At 28.4% G+C, this 20,604-nt stretch overlaps 3 protein-coding genes across 6 annotated transcripts in view; 1 reads left to right on the plus strand and 2 right to left on the minus strand.

Annotated features, from left to right (window-relative positions):
* Positions 1 to 16,639, plus strand: part of LOC111680959 (deoxynucleoside kinase) — a 95,577-nt gene extending 78,938 nt beyond the window's left edge. Inside the window, exons 1-6 of one of the 3 annotated variants that reach the window (XM_023442674.2) lie at positions 12,127 to 12,285; positions 14,442 to 14,671; positions 14,736 to 14,869; positions 15,278 to 15,396; positions 15,474 to 15,622; positions 15,691 to 16,639. In XM_023442674.2, the coding sequence (XP_023298442.1) occupies positions 12,267 to 12,285; positions 14,442 to 14,671; positions 14,736 to 14,869; positions 15,278 to 15,396; positions 15,474 to 15,622; positions 15,691 to 15,834 (795 nt within the window). In that variant the 5' untranslated portion in view covers positions 12,127 to 12,266 and the 3' untranslated portion in view covers positions 15,835 to 16,639. Of the gene's footprint in view, positions 1 to 12,126; positions 12,286 to 14,115; positions 14,342 to 14,441; positions 14,672 to 14,735; positions 14,870 to 15,277; positions 15,397 to 15,473; positions 15,623 to 15,690 lie in introns of those variants that run through there. The other 2 variants (XM_046948528.1, XM_046948527.1) reach the window with 2 other exon arrangements.
* Positions 6,730 to 11,265, minus strand: LOC111680970 (CUE domain-containing protein 2-A). Of its 2 annotated transcripts, none has more exons than XM_023442687.2 (5): positions 11,027 to 11,265; positions 10,074 to 10,474; positions 9,714 to 9,912; positions 9,291 to 9,460; positions 6,730 to 7,930 (listed from the first exon to the last, which is right to left on the minus strand). In XM_023442687.2, exons 2-5 carry the CDS (start codon positions 10,391 to 10,393, stop codon positions 7,744 to 7,746), a joined length of 876 nt encoding a protein of 291 aa, XP_023298455.2. In that variant the 5' UTR covers positions 10,394 to 10,474; positions 11,027 to 11,265; the 3' UTR covers positions 6,730 to 7,743. The 2 variants fall into 2 exon arrangements, with proteins under 2 accessions (XP_023298455.2, XP_023298454.2); XM_023442686.2 differs by having other exon boundaries at positions 10,074 to 10,496; positions 11,027 to 11,264.
* Positions 16,640 to 17,926: 1,287 nt separating the features above from the next.
* LOC111680954 (ribonucleoside-diphosphate reductase large subunit) lies at positions 17,927 to 20,604 on the minus strand. The gene has a single exon (XM_023442668.2). The coding sequence runs from the start codon at positions 20,459 to 20,461 to the stop codon at positions 18,011 to 18,013; it is 2,451 nt and encodes an 816-aa protein (XP_023298436.2). The 5' UTR covers positions 20,462 to 20,604; the 3' UTR covers positions 17,927 to 18,010.

Here is a 20,604-nt window from a genome sequence, read left to right on the forward strand (position 1 = left end):
TTTTGGAAAAATATATTAAACTAATATCACAAATTAAAATCAAAATAAAATTTTGAAAAAATAAAAATAAATTCCATTTAAAACAAAAGTTATTTTATAAAAGTTTTCTTTTTTTTTTGAGAAAAATATCAGTTTGTTAAACCAAATAAATTAAATTTTAAATATAAATATGTATGTATATATGAGTGTAGTTGAGTGTGTATAAAATATTTTTTTAAAAAAATAATGTTAATTACTGAGTCAAATAAATAACAACTATGGTTATTAACTTTTTGTATAATATTTAACAATTACTTTTTTGTTATAAAGCCAATTATGATATATTAAACTTAATAAATGTACTTTAAATGTATAAATATTAAAAAAAAACTTAAAATATTTAATAAAACGCTTAAAATGGCTGCCACAAAATAATAATGCTTTAAAATATTTCAATTATTCAATTAAAATGTGTTAAAATGTTGCTTCTTTAATGTTTAGATTGTTTTTTTAATGTGTATAAACATATTTTCTGTTTTACATGTAAACAACAACTTTTTGTTAATTGATTAATTGTTAATAAATCTTAATAAATAATTGAGGGGAAATATACTGAAAACATTATAACTTTTCTTTTAAAAAAAGTATATAAAATCAATTAAAGTGATGTGTACAAATGTTGCCATAAAATTGTTGTGTTTTAAGAGAATTTTGTTTATTTTAAACTCAAAACTAAAGAATCAATTATTTAATGGATGAGGAGTAACTACTAAATACTTTTTTATATAAAAAAGTTATGTGATACTAATTCTATAAGATAAGTAGTCAACATCTTAGTACTTTTTTATAGGCAAAAAAAAAATGTGTTAATCTAAATACTTTTACAATAGAATCTGAATCATTTTTTCATGAAAAGTAATCAGACAAAATCTAATTTTTAATTTCTATAAGAACAAGTACGTCTTCCAAAGAAATTTCGAAGAAGTTTTTCTATAGCGATGTTATTCAGAATTTGATCACATTTTCCTTAGGAAAAATAGTTAGATTTTGAGTACTTTTGCTTTAGAGAAAAAGTACTTTTTTTTAACTGTATCGAAAGTATTCAAAATATAAGGACTTCTTCCATAAAAAGGGATTTTAACACTGTTTTCAAAAGTAGACAGAATCTGAATTAAGATAATAGTCAGATTCTAAGTACTTTTTCTACAGCGGCAGTTTTTGAATCCGAACACATTTGTCATAGGACAAGTGAAAAATATCAACTTTACTGACAGAGTTTAGTACTTTTTCCTTAGACTAAGAATCTATTTTTTTATTCCCATAAGAACAAGAACATCTTTTTAAAGAAAAAGTAGTATAAATTTTTATGGAGAAAGTTCTAAGAACCTTTTAATACTAAGAACTTTTTCTATAGCGATATAATTCAAAATCTAAGCATATTTTTCTATTGGAAAATAGTTAGATTCAGAGTACTTTTTCCTTAGAGAAAAAGTAGATAATCTATTTTTCCATAAGAAACATAGCCAGGATTTTAATACTCATTCCATAGGAAACGTAATCAGAATCTAAGTATTTTTTCTATAGCAGCAGTATTTTGAATTTGATCACATTTGCCATTGAAATGGTACTCAATAACTGGCAAATTCTCAGTACTTTTTCGTATAGAAAATAGACATGGTCTTTAATTTAAAGGAAAAAAGTCAGAATCTTAAGACGGAGGTCCAAACTATGCGTCTTCGCGTCAAATCATGAGGCGCTTTTGAAACCTATTTCGTGTTCTACGCTTTAAATTACATACGATAAATAAAGAATATAAAAAAAAATGTCAAAATCAGCTGACATGTTCTTGTGCCGCTTGTAAAATTATTTTACAAGCGTAAAAGTACGTCAAGGCATTCTACGCTTTTGTGTTTGTAAATTTCTGCATACAAATACATTGATTCTACGTTTTTGACCGACGCATGAATGCGAGAAACCGTAAAAGGCGTGGTATGAACCTCCAGCTTTATGGGTCGATTATGTATATAAGTTGCCACTTCAGTTGCGTTGCCAATTACCAAAATAATGTGTTTACTGTTCGTTTTTTATCATTAATTTCATTAATTTTCATATTACATTTGCAATTGTCTTCTTCTTTTGTATAAAACATGCATTGTTTTGATAACAAACTGTGATGGGATTAACATCAGAATAAATTTATTTTTAGATTAACTAATCTGATTATTAATTGTCATTTAATTGCCAACTCAAAAACTCGCTCTTAGTCATTAATAATATTCGTCCAACGATTTTATGTCATTATGTTATTTTGAAGCTGGCAATGGAACTGAAATTCGGTTGCCATACATAATTTAGCCATTACTTTACTTTCTCTTATAAGAAAATTTATCAGAATCTGAATCTAAGTAATTTTTTTACATAAGAAAAGTTGTAAGATTTTGAGTTAGTTTTTCTTTGATTAAACCTAGTTTAATGTATTTTTTTGCGTTTCTGTAATCAGTTAAGTTACTTATTATCTTAGTTTAAGGGCGGGTTTTTCAGATAATCTACATTTTTTGTTTAAACATAATTAAATATATGTTTTGGGTTTTTCAGTAAACAGTAACGTTACTTATTATCTTAGTTTAACTGAGTGTAATTGGCCAATTAACAGCAAGTTAAGACCAGTTTAACTGAGTAGTAAGAAACCCGCTCTTAGAGATGAAATACAAAATATTAAAACATTTTCAATAGGCACAGTAGCCAGAAGTATTATTTTCTATAGGGAAAATATTATGAATCTGATACATTTTTCAATAGAAAAAGTAAACAGAATCTGAATACTTATCTGATTAAAATAGTAATTAAAATCTGAATTTGTTTGTTATGAATAAAAATTCTCTCTTTAACAACAACAAAATATAACTTGGCAACATTTAAAATTTAATATACATACATAATATGTATGTATGTACATATGTATGCATATATGTTTATAAATATAATAATGTTTTTTTGATGAAATGAGTCCATATAAAAACTTAAATTTTAAATAATTTATAAAAAAAATAAATTAAAATTAATTAATGTGTATTAGAGTGTAGTGTTAATGTTATAGTTGTAAGTGTGTATTAATGTATGTATAAGTGTTAGTTGATATTTTTGTTTTCTGGTAGTAGAAATAGATATAGATTAGTTATTATTATTTTATAGATAAAAGTGGGTGATGTTGTGGTGGCAAGTTTAATGCACTTTTTTCTTTTTTTGTTCTGTTTTAATTAGTTTTTTGTCTTTTGTTTAATTCATGTTTATTTGATTATTTGTTTTTTTTTATAATAGGAATTTTCATTTTCTCCGAAGCTTTTGTTTTGTTTTTTCTATTTAATGTTTAAATTGAAATGTTGCTGAGAATTTTTTTAGTTTAGAATGAATATTTATGTTGTTTTCTTTTATACTAGAAGCACCATTATTAGTTTTTATGTTTAAGTTTTTAATTTTCTTTTTTGTTTCTTTTTCAATTTGCTTACAATAACCTTTACCATCACCAAAGTTTTCTTTTTTTAAAATTATAATATTTAACTTGATTTTTGGTCTATTTAAAAAAAATTTTCTTGTCTTTAAAGACTAGGACTAGAGTTTGTGTACATATGTTTTGTAATTTTTTATTAAGAAAAAAACTTTACAAAAATTTACTTTTTAAAAATTTTTTGTAAAGTTTTTTTTTAAACAATTTCAATTATAGTATAATTGATTTTCTGTTTTATTTAAGATGGCATTTGTTTTAATTGTTGGTTTTTTATAAATTTGGTTTGACTTTAAAAACGATTTTGAATCGTTTGTTTACAAAAAAAATATATATGTATTTAACTTAATTAGTTTTAAATTCTTTATAAGTAATTTGTTTTGTTTTATTATAACTTTTTTTGTTTACTAAAAAAATATTTAGTTATAAATATGTTTTGTTTAGAAAAATAACCTAAAAATAAAAACTTAAGAAAATAGTTAAATTTTTTAGTTAAAAAATATATATTTTTGATATCATTATTACAGATTCATAAGTCTATTTGAGCTCCTGTTTTCTTTTAAATCCATTTTATATATATGTGTGTGTGCTTTTTTTCTTTAAATTATTTTGTCGTATTTTAATCACAATATCTTTTAAAGGAAGTTTTTCTTGTTTTGCATTTAACATTTAGTTAAAACATTCTTGTTATACGGTACGATGCCAATTGTAAATTGGACAATTTAATTGTATGAAGAAAATTTGTATATTTTCACATGCTACGATAAGAAATGAATGATGAAAATCTTGAAAATTTAAAGACGTCATTAACTTGAAAACTTTTAAAAAACGGTTGGTATTTAGATTTTTCTTTTTTACCTTTTAAAAGAATACAAATCTTTTTAAAGAATTTAAATGCTTTATTACCTATATCATATACTTAACAAAATGTTAAATGAAACTATTCTATTTAAGTTTCTTGAGTTATCTAAAAACCGATAAAAAAATCTTTTTAAATATTTTAAGTAAATTTACAATTTTCTGATTTGTTTTATTTATAATTGTTTTAAATGTTTAACATTTTGCCAAAATTTTTCATTTTACAAAAGTATTATTTGCAAAAATTAATTGTTAATTGTTTATGTTTCTGAGTGAAAAGTTGGCAATACTAACAAAGTTTCCGGAACTTAAATCCATAACTGAAAAACACAATTATCGGTTAAAGTCCGCCTAAATTTGATTCGAGTTTAATCTAACAGCAAGTTAAGACCAGTTTAACTGAGTAATAAGAAACCCGCTCTTAGTCAAAGAAAATTGGCAATTTAAATTGCAATACACAACATGAAATCCTAAGTTAATGATCGAAAATTGATCCCCAAAGACATCTGGGGTTCATTTATCATTTAGGAATCATTGATTTATAATCGCTCAGCAAGAGTAATTATTTATCGTAAATCTGTTGAGATTTCAAGGATAATATCACAAGCCACGTAGTCCTTCGAAAACTATCAAATCAAAACAATACCTATATCAGTTGAAAGTTTTATGTGATTAAAGAAGACCCCTTTCGCCAATCATCATTTCTCGTAAAATATGTTAACTTTTTCGTTCACTTACTTTTTTGTTGTGAAAAAAATCTCCTTTTTGTAAAATTTGTTGATGGAATTTTGTAAACATTGAACAGCTGTTCCATACGAAATTGACTATTGTGAATGAATTGAATTACAACAAGTTCGCAATAGCAATTTTTCCTTCGAGAGATATGAAAATTTCTAGGAAATAATATAGAATTTATCTTTTATAAGTTTTCAACTTGACCTTAAGTAAACTCATTAATTAACGTTTAAAAGACCGAGGACTGTGGCATACAATTGTCCCAGAACAAGTTTTTCGAAATTCTGCTGTCATTTCCTTATCAGAAAGATCATTCAGATATCTGAAAATAATTTATTGACACAATATTTGTTTGGCTCTTGTTTGTTTTAGAACGATTTTTCTTAAAAATCTCTCTTGAATTAATAAATTCTTTATGTTCGTCATCTCCAGTTATCGTTTAACCGGTAGTTATAGTCTTTCAGTTAAGGCAATTTTTATATAGAAACTGTCAATACATCTTAGAGTTAAAAATTAACTAAACATTGCAAAAATTGGGGTTTAAATTCACTTTACGTTCATTCCTGTAAACCAGGCGCGGATCGACGAGATGGGTGGGGAAGGGAAAACCCCTCCCCATAAAACTGAAAATTTTTCATACAAAATATAAAAATGTAGAAAAAGGAAAATAAGTGGAAAAAAACAGAAGCAGCGGATCCAAGAGGGGGGAGGGAAATCCCACAAAACTGAAAAAACTATAGAAACCCCCGTCCCCAAACACTTGAGGTGGAGCCGCGGCTGCTGTAAACTGACGACATCAAATGAAAATAGCAAAAAGTTATCGGGTTAAAGAAGCCTTCTACAAAACTTATAGAAAAAAATCTATAAAAATTCAAAATATTATCCACTTTGAATTATAAACTGATAACTGCAAACAGTTAAAGCAAAAACAAGTAAATTTAAGAATCTTTTTCTTTTTTTCTAAATACCACAACAAGTTGTTATTGCTTTATCTCTTACAAAATCCAATATAAATTTAAAATTTATTTAAATCTATCAACATTGTTGTTTTTCAGCTTTCAAAGCTTTGTTTTTAGTTTTGTAACCAGTTAATAGAATAATCGCATTCCCTTAAGAGTTTATTTAATCAAAATTTTCACTTGATTTAAAAATTTTCACTCTTTTTTTACATAATATTTAATTAAATCAAAAATATTCCATTTTTACTTCTTTCAGCTTATGGCTATTTGCAGTCTTACTAACTCAGACAAATTACATTTGGCATTTTTAAACGTTAAACGTTTTGGCGATAACTCAAATGTTCGTGAATTAAATTTATAGAAATTTTGCAAAAATCTAAAACACACACTGACAATATGTCATAATTTTCTATTAAATAAAACAAAAGGATAGTTGTAAAATCAACTAATTATAAGTGATGAGAATTGAACTCATAAAAAATTCGAAATGGCAAAATTAAAACATTTCCAAGTAGAATTAAATGAAGAAAATGTCTTTGAAGAGAAATTAAAATATTGAAATGAATTTTCAATGAAATTTTTAGAGAAATTATTGAAATTTTTATAATGTTTCAATGATAATTGATAAGAAAATATTTTTAAAGTCTTTTTTGTTGAGAAATTAATAAATAAATATGTTAATAATAAATAAAAGCTGAAAAATAATAAATGTTTAATTAAATAAACAATTAAATCAATTATACTAATAATAATAACAATAATAATGATTACAAACTTTAAAAAGTTATCAACACTACTATTGTTGTTGTTGTTGCTGCGGCTGTTGTTGTACGACTTTAGTAACATGACAACAACGGTATTGGAATCTCGTTTAATTTTTAATGACATTTGTAAAAACTTTGGTAAAGGTTCATTGGTTATTACTAATAATGGTGTCAATAATGCTTTTAATAAAATTAATGTTTTATAAATATTAGTTGTTGTGATGGTGGTGTTGGTTTTGTTTATAATATTAGTGGCAAATGGAAGCCTAAAATCTTTAATAATTCGTTTTGGTTTGTTGCTGTTGTAAAACTTTTCATCTTTTTTAGAATGGCCACTAGTTGTAAATATTTTCATCATTATCATCAAAAGTGCATTTGTTGTGTTGTGTAATTTGTTGTATAACATTTTTACAATGTTATCACCAAGAAGTGTTTGCGTTTGTGTCTTTGTTTGCGGTGTGGGAGTTGTTAATGATGCTACTAATATTAAATGTGCTTTATAAATATTTAGGAGAATATTTAAATTGTTAGTTGTGATAGTAGAAGTAATAGTATTTGTTTTAGTAGTTATATAAGTGGGTGTGTTAATAGTGGAGGAGGATACATAAAATTGTTGTAGTTGCTTTTTTATAATAATACTTTTAAAGTTACTTAAATTTAAATGATATTTTATCATTTCATTTTTTATATTTACGGTTTTCTTTTCAAATTTAAACGTTAATTTTTTAACGTTAATGTCTTCCTTATTTTCAATTATTTCAGCTTCTTTATCATCATCATCATCATCAGCTGCTGCTGCTGTTGCTGCCTTTAAAACATCGTCCTTATATATGTTTGTTTTTATATTATTATAATAATTATGAATATTACTGTTGTTGTATTTGTTATATAAGTTGAGCTTTAACTTTTTAATAAAATATTTATAGTAGATTTTCTTCAACTTTAGTTACGGTTGAATTGGCTTTTTGGGTTTTTTTAACTCAGCTTCTTCGTCGCGTTTTACTTCTGTATAACGTTCGCCTTTTAAGGAGACAATTTTATTATCTCTATAGCGTACAAGCTTTTTCGGTTCGACTTTTGGCACCATCGGCTTATATTCCTTTTTATTAGCATCTTTATCAACATACGAATATCTAAAGTGACAAAAGTTTATATTGTTTTATGTAATTCTTATGTGTAAATAGAAATTATGAAATATTTTATTTTAAAACCCTCTTACCTAGAGAGATTTTAAAAATTTAGCTAAATGATTTAAAATTGTCTATATAAATTAATAAAAAATTTATATGGTATTCATTAATATCATTAACTTTAAGCCTTTGTTTACAAAAATATTTACATTTATTTGATTTTTTTTTTTGAACTTTGGAATTATATTATTAATTGAATATTTTTCAGGCACTAGTTCGAGTCCTACTTGGGCATAAATTCTTTCCAAATTGTAATGATATTAATAACGAAAATGGAAACCTTTTTTGGGGTCACTACAGCTCCTTATTTGCAATCTTGTGTCATATGTTATTTCACTTCTAAGCAACATCTACATATTAAACTCACAAGTTGTGTAAAAATAGAATATGGAAATTGTAAGAAAGTCTTTATTTAAATGCCATTCTACATTGTTGAGTTAGACTGAGAACTTTAAAAGATAATCATGTTTGTTCTGTAAATCGATTCGGTTTCAAAACCAATAAGATTCAAAAGCAGAATTTGCTTTTTATAAATAGCGGGTTTCTTATTACTCAGTTAAACTAGGCTTAACTTGATGTTAGATTAAACTCTGAACACATTTAGGGCGGGTTTTACAGATAAAGATAATCTATATTCTTTGTTTAAACCTAGTTTAATATATGTTTCGTGTTTTTCAGTTATCAGTAAAGTTACTTATTATCTTAGTTTAACTGGGTGTAATTGGCCAATTAAGTGAGACAACACAATTAACAAAAACAATAAAACAATGATTTCGGAAGAACAAAAACTTAATATTTTAAGTAAAATGCAATTTTCTGATTTGTTTTGTTTTATTTATTGTTGTTTTAAATGTTTATTTAACATTTTTCCAAAATTTTCCATTTTACAAAAGTATTGTTTGCAAAAAACAGCTGTTCATTATTTATGTTTTTGAGAGAAAAGTTGGCAATACTAACAAAGTTAAGTGAATTTAATCATCGGTTAAAGTCCGCCTAAATTCATTTCGAGTTTAATCTAACAGCTTAGTTTAACTGAATAGTAAGAAAGCCGCCCTTAATTAATAAAAAAATAAAATTCGATTTACTTTCGACTAGATTTGTGCAGCCGGTTTGAAAAGGAGAAAAAGTATGAAAATTCGTTTTTGAACGAGAAATTTACTCTGATTCGGTTTACAGAACAGACAGGAATATACATGGATTGTAAAACCTTTTATTTACTATTTAAAATTTACTACTGATTAAAACATTTCAGTATTGAAAAATTTGACAGAAAAAATAATAATAATAAAAGAACATAACTTACCTGGCTATAATACGATTTTTTAATTCAGTATCATTAACAACAACATTCTTACGACCAGCTATGGCATTATTTGGTTTCTCAGACAAACTCTGGCCAGTTTCTTGGCGATGCAACAATGTCTGAGTAGCACTATCGATATCGCCCTTTGCTATAGCAACACAATATTTTATCTAGAAAAAATATAAACAAACACATACAATCACTAAATTTCTAAAATTTTAATTCACATCATAAAAAACTTTAAATTAAATGTTCGGTCAAAAGTTTTTAGTGAAACAATTGAAAAAGTTTAAAAAATGTTTAAGCTTTTAAATATTATTAATAAAATATATATTCGTTGTCATTTTTTATTATTTTAATATTATTTAAATTTTATTTTAAATTTAGCAAAAAAACACCAATAAACTCATAATCATAACTTACCTCAACGGATGGTGAGTCCGGAAACATTTCCTGTAGAATTTTCGCCTCTTCACAATAAATCAAATCAAAGTTATAGCCATTGTTTGTCACATTGTAGCTATCATTTTCATTCAATGGAAACTCATCCTTTTCCGAAGAGGATGAATAATTACGAGCACGTAATTTCGATTCGGGTATAATATCCGACAAAGAAAGTGAACTAAAAGGAAAAACAATCCCAAAAGATAGTCGTGAGTTAAAATAATGATATGAAGAAATTATACATACATAGATTTTATTTGCCAAATAATGCACAATAGATAATAATACAAAAAAAAAATAAGAAAAATGAAAAAACAAAATCAACGAATAGGTACATACTTAAATGACAGATTAGCTGCCTGCTGATGATGATTATCTTGATTCTTTTGCAGCTCAATCAATTCATTGGCCAATTTATAAATCCAATCGCATATGACACCCTGATCAATGGATGAAAAATCCTCAAAATATGCACTCATCATTTCGACAAAACCCTCAACATCAAAGCAGGGATCTTGTGAGGCTTCTTCCAAAATCGATATTATATAGGAGAGTACAATTTCATCAACGACACTAAAGTCGGCACCCGGTATATGGGCACTGACAAATTGCACTAAACTTTTCTTAACCAACTCATGTTGTTTCTCCAAATTGGTCATCTTGTTGGTGATGACAATTTACTTTCAGCTTTGGTACTGGCTCAAACACAATTGCGTAAAGTAAACGTTTCCTTACTAGGTCTGACTCCAACGAAGAAGAAAACTTTATAAATAAATAAAATTTAAATAATTTGTATGTAAATTAAGAAAAATTATGTTCAATCACAACGCAATTCTTTTTTAATTTTATTTGTAATTAAAACTACTCCCGTTCAGTCGTTGCTTTACAATAGAACTCTGCTGTTTTGTGGGTCCCTTAAAAAATAATTTTCTGTCTATACCAGTGAAAACTGTTAACGAAACACAAAAGGATTTGCTTTTACTCCCACCTCCCTCTGCACCCTCCTCTTACTTCTTCTTCTTCTTCTTCTTCTTACCTTACACTGTATTTCTCTTAAATTGTATCTATCTATCTTTATAACAATGTTTGCTTGTTGGTTGTTGAGTTTCGTTTGTTCCTCGTATATTCGTTTTTCGTCACTCATTCATTCCTATGTCACTATTTGTAAATGCCTGCTGGATGGCTGGCTGCCCTAACTGATTGACTGACTGACTGACTGACTTAATATTTATTTGGTTTCATTTGTTTTAAGTGAGGGGATCTCTGCCTCATCCAACCCAGTTGGTACTTACCGAGAAATGAAACAAAACAAAAACAATATCGTATAAATTGCAGCTACTGCACCAACAACTATTTGCCAAACTCACTTTTATTATAAACAAGCCCCCCTTTTTTATGCACAATTCTACTTGTTTATTGTTTTTGTCTCTTCTTCTGTACTTTTTGTCTCTTTTTTCTTTTGTTTTTTAAGGGGTTAATATTCGATTTATTTATTTTTTTTTTTTGTTTTTTTTTTCTTTTCTGTGTATTTTCTAGTTTTTTCTTAAAATATTTTGGGAATTTGTTTTTAAATTAATTATTTGCTTGTCTTTTTAATATATTTTCTGAATTAATTAGTTGTACTTTTTATGTTAATACACAATTTTAAACAATTTCGTTATTTATACTGCACTTGGTATATTTTCACGTCTTGTTTTTGCAACCGTCAATAAATTCTGTTGTAGAGAATTTGCTGAGAGAAAATGACATACACACAATCTAATAAAAAGTTGCCAGACAGAAAATTTTGTGGTGATTTCCCGGGGGCAGACTTGGCCAAATTGACTATATAACTGATTCTAAGGCAATAATAACCTTAAATATTCTTGTTTGATAAACATATTTACATTGTAAATTTGCAAATTTTTCTAGTAAGGCAATAATTCAAATTCATTTAAAAATATATAACAACATCCCCAGAAATACCTAGATTGCAATTTAATTTTAATACTCTGGCATCCGTCTGAGGAAATCAATAATTATCGGCTTTTTTGCTTCACTTCACTTTTATGTTCTCTGTTTTTTTGCTTGTGCCTTTTGTTTTTATTATTCGCTTAGCTAACAAGAATACAAAGGCAGTATGAACATAGCGACGTTAAACACTTAAAAGTCAGCCACCTAGCGGTGAGTAGTAAATGTACGAAATAATTTCATTAAAACGAAAATAATAAGAAATATATATTAAATTAGAAAACATGTGTTAATTGAAAATGGTTTTAAACAATTTCATCAAAAACTGTATATCAAAATTTATTATGATATTTTCACGTATTTTATTTTTACTGCAAAATTTTGCCATAAAAATATAGTTATTATATGGCAACACTTAAGCAATCTCCATCCCTACAAATATTGTTAACCCCCAAAAAAATAAAAACACAGCTGTTTAGTTTATTCTTTCTTCGGTTGGAGCTACAGATTATTATAACAATTGTGAAATAAAATTTATTTTATTTAATTCAAATATATTTCAGAGCAATTTATAATTGTATTATGTTAGGAAAATTTGTTGGTAAGTTAATTTTGAAGACACTATATTAAAATTAGTAGAGTAGCTAATAAATAAATAAAATGCCGCATTTTCATTCTAATAATACAAATACCTATTTGTACAGTAGGTACAAAAAGTTTTTGTACGCAGCAATTTCTTTGTATATGTATATATTTTATATCTATAAAATTTTACTTTTAAAAATATTAAATCTTAGAAGAAAACTATTTTGAATAAGAACTTGTTAGCATGATTCTTTCATGATTCAGTGAATCGGTAAAATGTTAGCCTTTTTGCAATTGTTATAGGTACTTTGTTACGTTTTTAATTAACATATTTTTATAGTCATAAAGTTGATATCAATTAATTGATAAACAACTTATACATATGCGGTTAAGTGATGAAATTCAATTTAAAAAAGTTTATACCTAGTTAAATTATAATAATATATTTTAAATAAAATATTAAGTGTGTGCGTTGTATTTAGCATGGCAATAATAGAATATATCTCTCAAATATAAACAAAAGTCTTTCTGATTTTTTGATTATATACATATATTCTCAGAATGTATGTTATAGTGTTTTTTATCGAATTACTACTTTTAAACAAGAAATTTAAGCAAGGCGACGCCGACCTTGTAATTTCCTGCAACAGTTATAAAAATAAAATGTGATATAGGCATGTAGGTAGTTTTCATAATAAGGCATTTAAGTTGAATTGTACTTTGCCTCAGATACACTTAAGCCATTTAATTTTTATATAAATTTGTGGACATTGAAGTCATATTTTGAAAGGGGCTTGGTATAGGATCAAATGAGGAACTATCATTATAAAATTAATTAGGGTTTGCAGCTTTCCGTCGAGATACGAGTATATTTTTGATTTTGTGTGTGAGAGAAAGAGATGGTTGATATTTCTTTCTCTTTCCCTCACACACAAAAATCAAGTTTTCTAGTGTGAACCAGGTTTTATGAACTTAAAAGCCTTAAGTTGGAAGTACATAATACGCGTATAGTGCCAGGGTTGTATTTTGTTCTGTGTAGAATAAAAATATACTAATATAAAATAAATTTCACCAACAATAAAAGAAAAATATTAAAAATTTACACAAAAACTTAAGATTTTGGTTTTTATCTGTAAAAGTGCAAACAATATTATCAGAAAGATCAAATTAACGCGTGGTGTGTAACTTGTTGCTTATAAAGCGCGACAAGTTCGAAAAGCGTAAAACGAGCTGCTGCCTCAACGCGTGTTGTGTACTTACACCTTTATGAGGCTTTGTACGAGACCTATGTTAACCAATAATAGTACAATAGAAGATCATGTGCCAAATTTTATTGATTCATCATCAAAATTGCAAACTGTTTGATTATATAGCATTGCCTACAACATAATTCAACACAAATACTCATTCCATTTTGAGTAAAATTCTCCTTAAATTTAGTCATATGGCAACTTCAGTTTTTCATTCATAATGTTACCATACCAAAAACAGAAATTTTAAATTTAAACAATAGATGCAGATGCATAGATACTATAATTATAAACTTATTACAAACTTTTAAGGATTCTTTTTACATATAAATACCTAACTGTACAGTAACGTTTTCTTGATAAAACAGCAATCAACCCTTTATTTAGAGAATTACATTGTCATCATGATCAAATAATCTTTAAAGATGCCATACATATTAAACAAGTTTTTCTTTTGAATACAACAACAACAATTCAAATGAAATCATCAAACGTAAACAAACTAATGACAAAATATTTTTTCGGCGCGTATTTTTATCACTTCCCGCTTTTTTTTTTATTCATTACAAATATTAACCAAATGTAGTTCACATTAAACAGTCATAGTTTTAGAAAGAAATTTACCAAAATATTATAGTGCTGAGAAATTAATATTGTTTATCTGATTTTTTTTATTATAATTAAATTCCAAAACGTTCATTTATGTTGTAGTCAAAGAAAACTAAAATCTATTGGCAATAAGAAGAAAACAAAATTGACACGCCTGATTAGAATTAAAAAAATTCTTGGTTTAAATATTTACATATTATTAATATAAAAAAGGTAAGTATTTAAAAGGTGAAAGCTTAATGAAAGGAGTAGGAATATGAAGACAAAATATATTGTGCTAAATAAATATTGTTTTTTTTTTAATTGTTTTAAGGACGCCTTATTAAAGCAGCTGCCACCATGTCTGCTAATAATACTGCTTGTGGAACAAAACCTTTACAAAAATTTGCTGCCAATTCTCAGCCCTTTACTGTTTTGATCGAGGGCAACATTGGCAGTGGCAAGACCACGTTTCTTAATCATTTTGAACAATTCCAAGATAAGATCTGTTTAATCACAGAACCTGTCGAAAAATGGCGTAATGTTAGAGGTGTCAATTTACTGGTAAGTAGTTTAATAAATAGTTCTCCTTAGGTTGGCTTTTTTTTATTTCCAATCATTTTTTAAGGAATTGATGTATAAAGAACCAGAACGTTGGGCAATGCCATTCCAATCGTATGTTACATTGACCATGTTACAAAGTCACACATTACAGACTGAAAAACCCGTCAAACTAATGGAACGTTCAATATACAGTTCAAAGTAAGTAGTTTTTTTGTTATTAGTTTCAAAATACATATTGTTTATGTTAAAAATTTGGGAAATCGGATTAGATTTTGTCTACAAATATGTACTTCTGTTCATCTATCTATATATGTATCTATCTATTTATCTATCTATCCATTTATAATACTTAATATCCAAGAATTACAAAAATCATCCTACAAACAATAAGAGTAATGGTAACAGATATTGAGCGATCCCTCAGCATCTTTCTAGATCTCAAACCTCTGGTTATAGATCTACAATGTTTGCAATATAGTTCTATTACCAAAACAATTAGAAAAAATATTTCGTAGATTTAAGTGGAAATTAGAAAAATATTTTATGTATTTTATAGTATAATAGTTTGATAATTTTTTAATCTATTATTTTCTTTTTCCATTTTAGGCACTGTTTTGTTGAGAACATGTTTAGAAATAAAATAATTGATGCCGGAATGTATCATGTATTACAAGAATGGTATAGATTCATTGAAGATTCCATACACATACGAGCCGATTTAATAGGTAAGTTTTAAACTAAAAGTTTAAAAGTTTTTATCAAAATATATAGTAAAAACTAAAAAAATTCTTATTTAATCTAGTTTATCTACGTACTTCACCTGAAGTGGTCTATGAGCGTATGCGTAAACGTGCCCGTTCCGAGGAGAGTTGTGTGCCTTTGAAATATTTAGAGGAATTACATAAATTACACGAGGAATGGTTAATAAAAAATCGTGGCTATAATACAAATGTAAGTAGTTTGGGTATTTTGAAATTGATATTATTTTTAACTAAAATTACTATTTTTCTTACTTAAAGGTTATCGTTTTAAATGCTGATTTAGATTTAGAACACATTGGTTCTGAATATAAACGTTACGAAAATCACATAATAAATCCAATGTTTACACAACAACCTCAAGCAGTTTTAGTATCGCCTAGTAAACGTCGACATATGGAATAGTTTTGGATTGATTCTAACTACTACAATTAGAAAAAAATTTATTTATAAACCAGACCCTATATAAACTTAATGGACTGTGCGTTTGTCTGCTAAAATTTTGCTATCATTTCCAATATGTTGTTTTATGTTTTTAAGGGGAAATTTCCAAACTGGCAAACAAACGTGCCAGCATACTAATAAGTCTCATAATTAATTTAAGTATTTTGTTTGAGTTTGTGCAATTTTTTTTATATGATTCATTTGCTATAAGAGATGAAGCTCAATTTGTTTGAAATTAAATTTTTGTTATTTTCGGTAAAGATTTATTGCAACTTTTTTTTATATATGTACAACAAACATAATTATGAAAATTATTCATTTCACTGAGCACAATAACTGACGTATTATTGATCTTGTAGCAAATGTGCAATTTTAAATTTTTTTTGGTATGTTCTGTATTATTTAATCATTTGAAAAACAAATTTAAATGTATTAAAGACTTTGGATCGAATACAAACAATTCCTAATGATTGATTGAAACATTGCTAAATACAGAATATATCCATAAAATGCATTTTAAATTCTAAATATTGTCTGTAATAACTTAAAAATTGTAATTAATATTAAGCTAGTTTTATAAGATTTAAAATAAATAAGCGTTTATAAATGCATTAAAATTGTAGCACTGCTGCATAATTTAAGTTCGATAATAATATTACTGATTTATGACAAATACTTATTTTTTATTATACTATTTACTGGCACATCACAGAACGCAGCAGTGATGCATCATAAATTTATTGCATTTACTAACGAATTCTGAAAACATTAATTTATTTTGTGGAAAATTAAAAAATGAGGGTCAAATGAGGCCCCGTAATTATAAAGTTCATGAGCGGGTTCAGCTGTATGAGGCCTAGGTGAATAATGGACAGATGTTAACTATTTTCAATGGGCTTCGTCTACGGTACCATAAAAGATCATCTGCCAAATTTTATTGAATTATCTCCAAAATTGAGGCCGGTAGTTTGACTACAAAGTTTACAAGCCCTGGTTTAGTTGTATGGGTGCTAGGTGAAATAATGGACCAATGATACACATTTTCGTCTACGGTACCAGAGAAGATCATGTGCCAAACTTCATTGAATTATCACCAAAATTGCGACCTGTAGTTTGATTACAAAGTTTACAAGTCCTATTCGAGGGCACAGTTGTATGGGGGCCAGGTGAAATAATGGATCATTTTCAATGATGTACTAAATTTCATTGAATTATCTTTAATGCAACGTGTAGTTTGATTACAAGGTTTACATAGACGGACAGACATAACTGAATCGACTCTGAAAATGATTCTGAGCCGATTGGTATACTTTAAGGTGGGTATAGGACCAATATTATTGTGCGTTACAAACATCAGCACAAACCCAATATACCCTTCTCAGTAAAGTGGTGTAGGGTATAATTATAGTCGGGCGAGGCCGATCATATAATACACTACACCTGTAAAGTAAAATGTGATTTAGTTTTCATAATAAAATATTTAAGTTGAATTGTACCTTGCCTCAGATCTAGATTTAGTTTTCATAATAAAACATTCAAGTTGAGTTGTACCTTGCCTAGATGAAATAATGAACTGATCTTAACCATTGTCGAAGGCTTCATCCTTGGGATAATAGATGATCATGTACCAAATTTCATTGAATTATCTTCAAAATTGCGACCTGTAGTTTGATTACAAGGTCGATAAGCCTGTCCGTCCATGTAGGACAGTCTTATCGACTCAGAAAATGATTCTAATTCTGATTCCGATTGGTATACTTTAAGGTGGGTATAGGTCTAATATTATTGTGCATTACAAACCCTAAAGTGATGTAGGATATAAAAAGTGCCTTTAAAAGACACTCAGGTCTTTAGTACTCTGAATGTTCAATTTTATATTTTTAAGGACTTATTAAATTTCATGTTTCTATGTTCAATTATATAAAATACTCAAAAAGTAACAGTTGAAGAATGAAAAAATACTAAAAGATTCTAGTTTCAATACTACAGAAAACTCAAAAAATACCAACTTCATTTGCAAAATTGCAGAAAAAACTTAAAAAACAAAATAAAATAAATTTAATATGTATTTATTTTTCAAAAATGTATTTCTGTAGAAAAAAATGTTATAAAATAAATTATGTATGTTAACCTTAAATTATGAGCCACACGACATACAGGCCTCCTTATTTTCTAGAGAACAAACCATTTCGGCCATTCTTTTTTCTCTAACCGATTCATTGTTTAGCGACGATGACGATGCATTGAGAATACTTTCTTCATGATCGCCATTGGCCTGCACTTGACTCTCGTTTTGAACAGCTGTATGACCTTTATCTACGGTAAATTGAATAGCATTGGCGGCTGGTTTTGTTCTCAAATAATACATGCCGGTCTTTAAGCCTGATTTCCAGGCATAGAAATGTATGGAGGTCAATTTGCCGTAATTTGGCTCGGCCACATGTATATTGAAGGATTGACTTTGATCTATGAAAGCACCACGGTCGGCAGCCATTTGTATGGTGGTCTTAACGGAAATCTCCCAAACTGTTTTGTATAGATCACGTATATGTTTGGGTATTTCTTCTATGGCTTGTATGGAGCCTCGATTGGAAATAATTTTATTTTTCATTTCATCATCCCATAAATCAAGTTCGGTTAAATCTTTAAGCAAATGGTGATTGACAACATTGAATTCTCCCGACAAAACACGTCTAGTGTAAATATTGGAGGTGTACGGTTCAAACGATTCATTGTTGCCTAGAATTTGTGCGGTCGAAGCTGTGGGCATTGGGGCTAATAGCAAAGAATTGCGTACACCATGTTTACTGATTTTCTCCTTCAACTCTGACCAGTTCCACAAGTCTGTGGGTGTTTTATTCCACATATCATATTGTAGTATACCCTTACTTACTGGACAGCCGGGATAAGTTTCATATGTGCCATCTTTTTCGGCCAATTCACAACTAGCTTCCAAAGCGCCATAATAAATAGTTTCGAAAATCTGTTGATTTAACAAAAATGCCTTTTCACTCTCATAGGGGTAACGCATTAAAATCAAAGTATCGGCAAAACCCTGAACACCTATACCAATAGGACGATGACGCAAATTGGACTTTCTAGCTTCGGGCAAGGGATAAAAGTTGATGTCGATGATTTTGTTGAGATTCTTGGTAATAACTTTTGTAACATTTTTCAATTTTTTGAAATCAAAGGTCTTTTCTGGCGTGACAAACATATTAAGGGCAATGGAGGCTAAATTACAAACAGCTATCTCATCAGGGGCAGAATATTCTACAATCTCTGTGCATAAGTTGCTGCACTTAATGGTGCCAATGTTTTGCTGGTTGCTTTTGCGGTTGCAAGCATCTTTGTACAACATATAGGGTGTACCGGTTTCAACTTGAGCTTCAATTATAGCAAACCAAAGAGCCTGAGCTTTGACGGTACGATTGGCTTTTCCTTCTTTTTCATACTTGGTATACAATTCTTCGAACTCCTCACCCCAAACATCCTGCAGACCGGGACATTTGTGTGGACACATTAGGGACCAGTCACCATTTTCTTCCACACGTTTCATAAACAAGTCGGGTATCCACAGAGCATAGAAAAGATCTCTGGCTCTATGCTCTTCCTTGCCGGTATTTTTCTTTAAATCCAAAAATTCAAAAATATCTGAATGCCAAGGCTCCAAATAAATAGCAAAGGCACCAGGGCGTTTGCCACCACCCTGATCAACATAGCGGGCTACATTGTTAAACACCCTGAGCATTGGTACCAGACCATTTGAGGTGCCGTTTGTGCCGTCAATGGAAGTGCCTTTGGCCCTTATGCAGTGTACGTTTATGCCAATACCACCCGCCGATTTGGATATCATGGCACATTGTTCCACTGACTTGAAAATACCCTCAATAGAATCGGCCACCATGGTCAATAAGAAACACGACGACAACTGAGGTCTATTGGTAGCAGCCGCGAACAATGTAGGCGACGCATGGGTAAAATAACGCTCAGACAACAAATTATAAGTTTCAATAGCCGAATCAATATCGTCTCCATGTATACCTATAGCTACTCTCATTAACATATGCTGTGGTCTCTCAACAATCTTACCATTCATTTTTAGCAAATATGATCTCTCCAGTGTTTTGAAGCCGAAGTAGTTGTAGCCAAAGTCACGATCATAAATAATTGACGAATTCAAACGTTCTGCATTTTTCTGCACTACATTGTAATGGTATTCGGATATCAAAGGCGATGGTCTCCCTGTCTCTTTATTAACAAAATGATACAGATCACTTATAACCTCTGAGAATACTTTTTTCGTTTCTTTGTGCAAATTGGAGACAGCAATGCGAGCTGCCAATATGGCATAATCGCCATGATTTGTAGTTAATGTAGCTGCGGTCTCTGCCGCCAAATTGTCCAGTTCTTGTGTAGTAACACCACAGTAAAGGCCATTAATTACCTTCAGTGTAATGGCTACTGGATCAACAAAATCCATGTTCAAGCCATAACATAGCTTTTGTATGCGTGATGTTATTTTATCGAAATGTACCTCTTCCTTGCGTCCATCTCGTTTAAGAACAAATAATTTATTAGATTTCATATTATTTCCGGTTAATATATAATTAGTTTGTGAAAAATTACAATGCACTTTGTTTTAACTCTGACTAATTTCACAATTTTTGCGCCAAAACATGCTTTTTTCTGCACTAGTAGAGCAACCAGATCAGTCGCAAAAATATGGCA

This window comes from Lucilia cuprina, chromosome 4 (genome assembly GCF_022045245.1).
Source record: "Lucilia cuprina isolate Lc7/37 chromosome 4, ASM2204524v1, whole genome shotgun sequence".
Taxonomy (NCBI): Eukaryota; Metazoa; Arthropoda; class Insecta; order Diptera; family Calliphoridae; genus Lucilia; species Lucilia cuprina.

What these genes read in the sequence shown, in the direction of transcription:
- LOC111680970 (XM_023442687.2), bottom strand. Translation starts at nt 10,393, where the DNA reads ATGACCAATTTGGAGAAACAACATGAGTTGGTTAAGAAAAGTTTAGTG. An exon ending in CGGACTCACCATCCGTTGAG is followed by an intron (nt 9,461 to 9,713) that starts GTAAGTTATGAT and finishes TATTTTTTCTAG; the next exon opens with ATAAAATATTGTGTTGCTAT. An exon ending in AAAAATCGTATTATAGCCAG is followed by an intron (nt 7,931 to 9,290) that starts GTAAGTTATGTT and finishes TTGTCACTTTAG; the next exon opens with ATATTCGTATGTTGATAAAG.
- LOC111680954 (XM_023442668.2), bottom strand. Translation starts at nt 20,461, where the DNA reads ATGAAATCTAATAAATTATTTGTTCTTAAACGAGATGGACGCAAGGAA.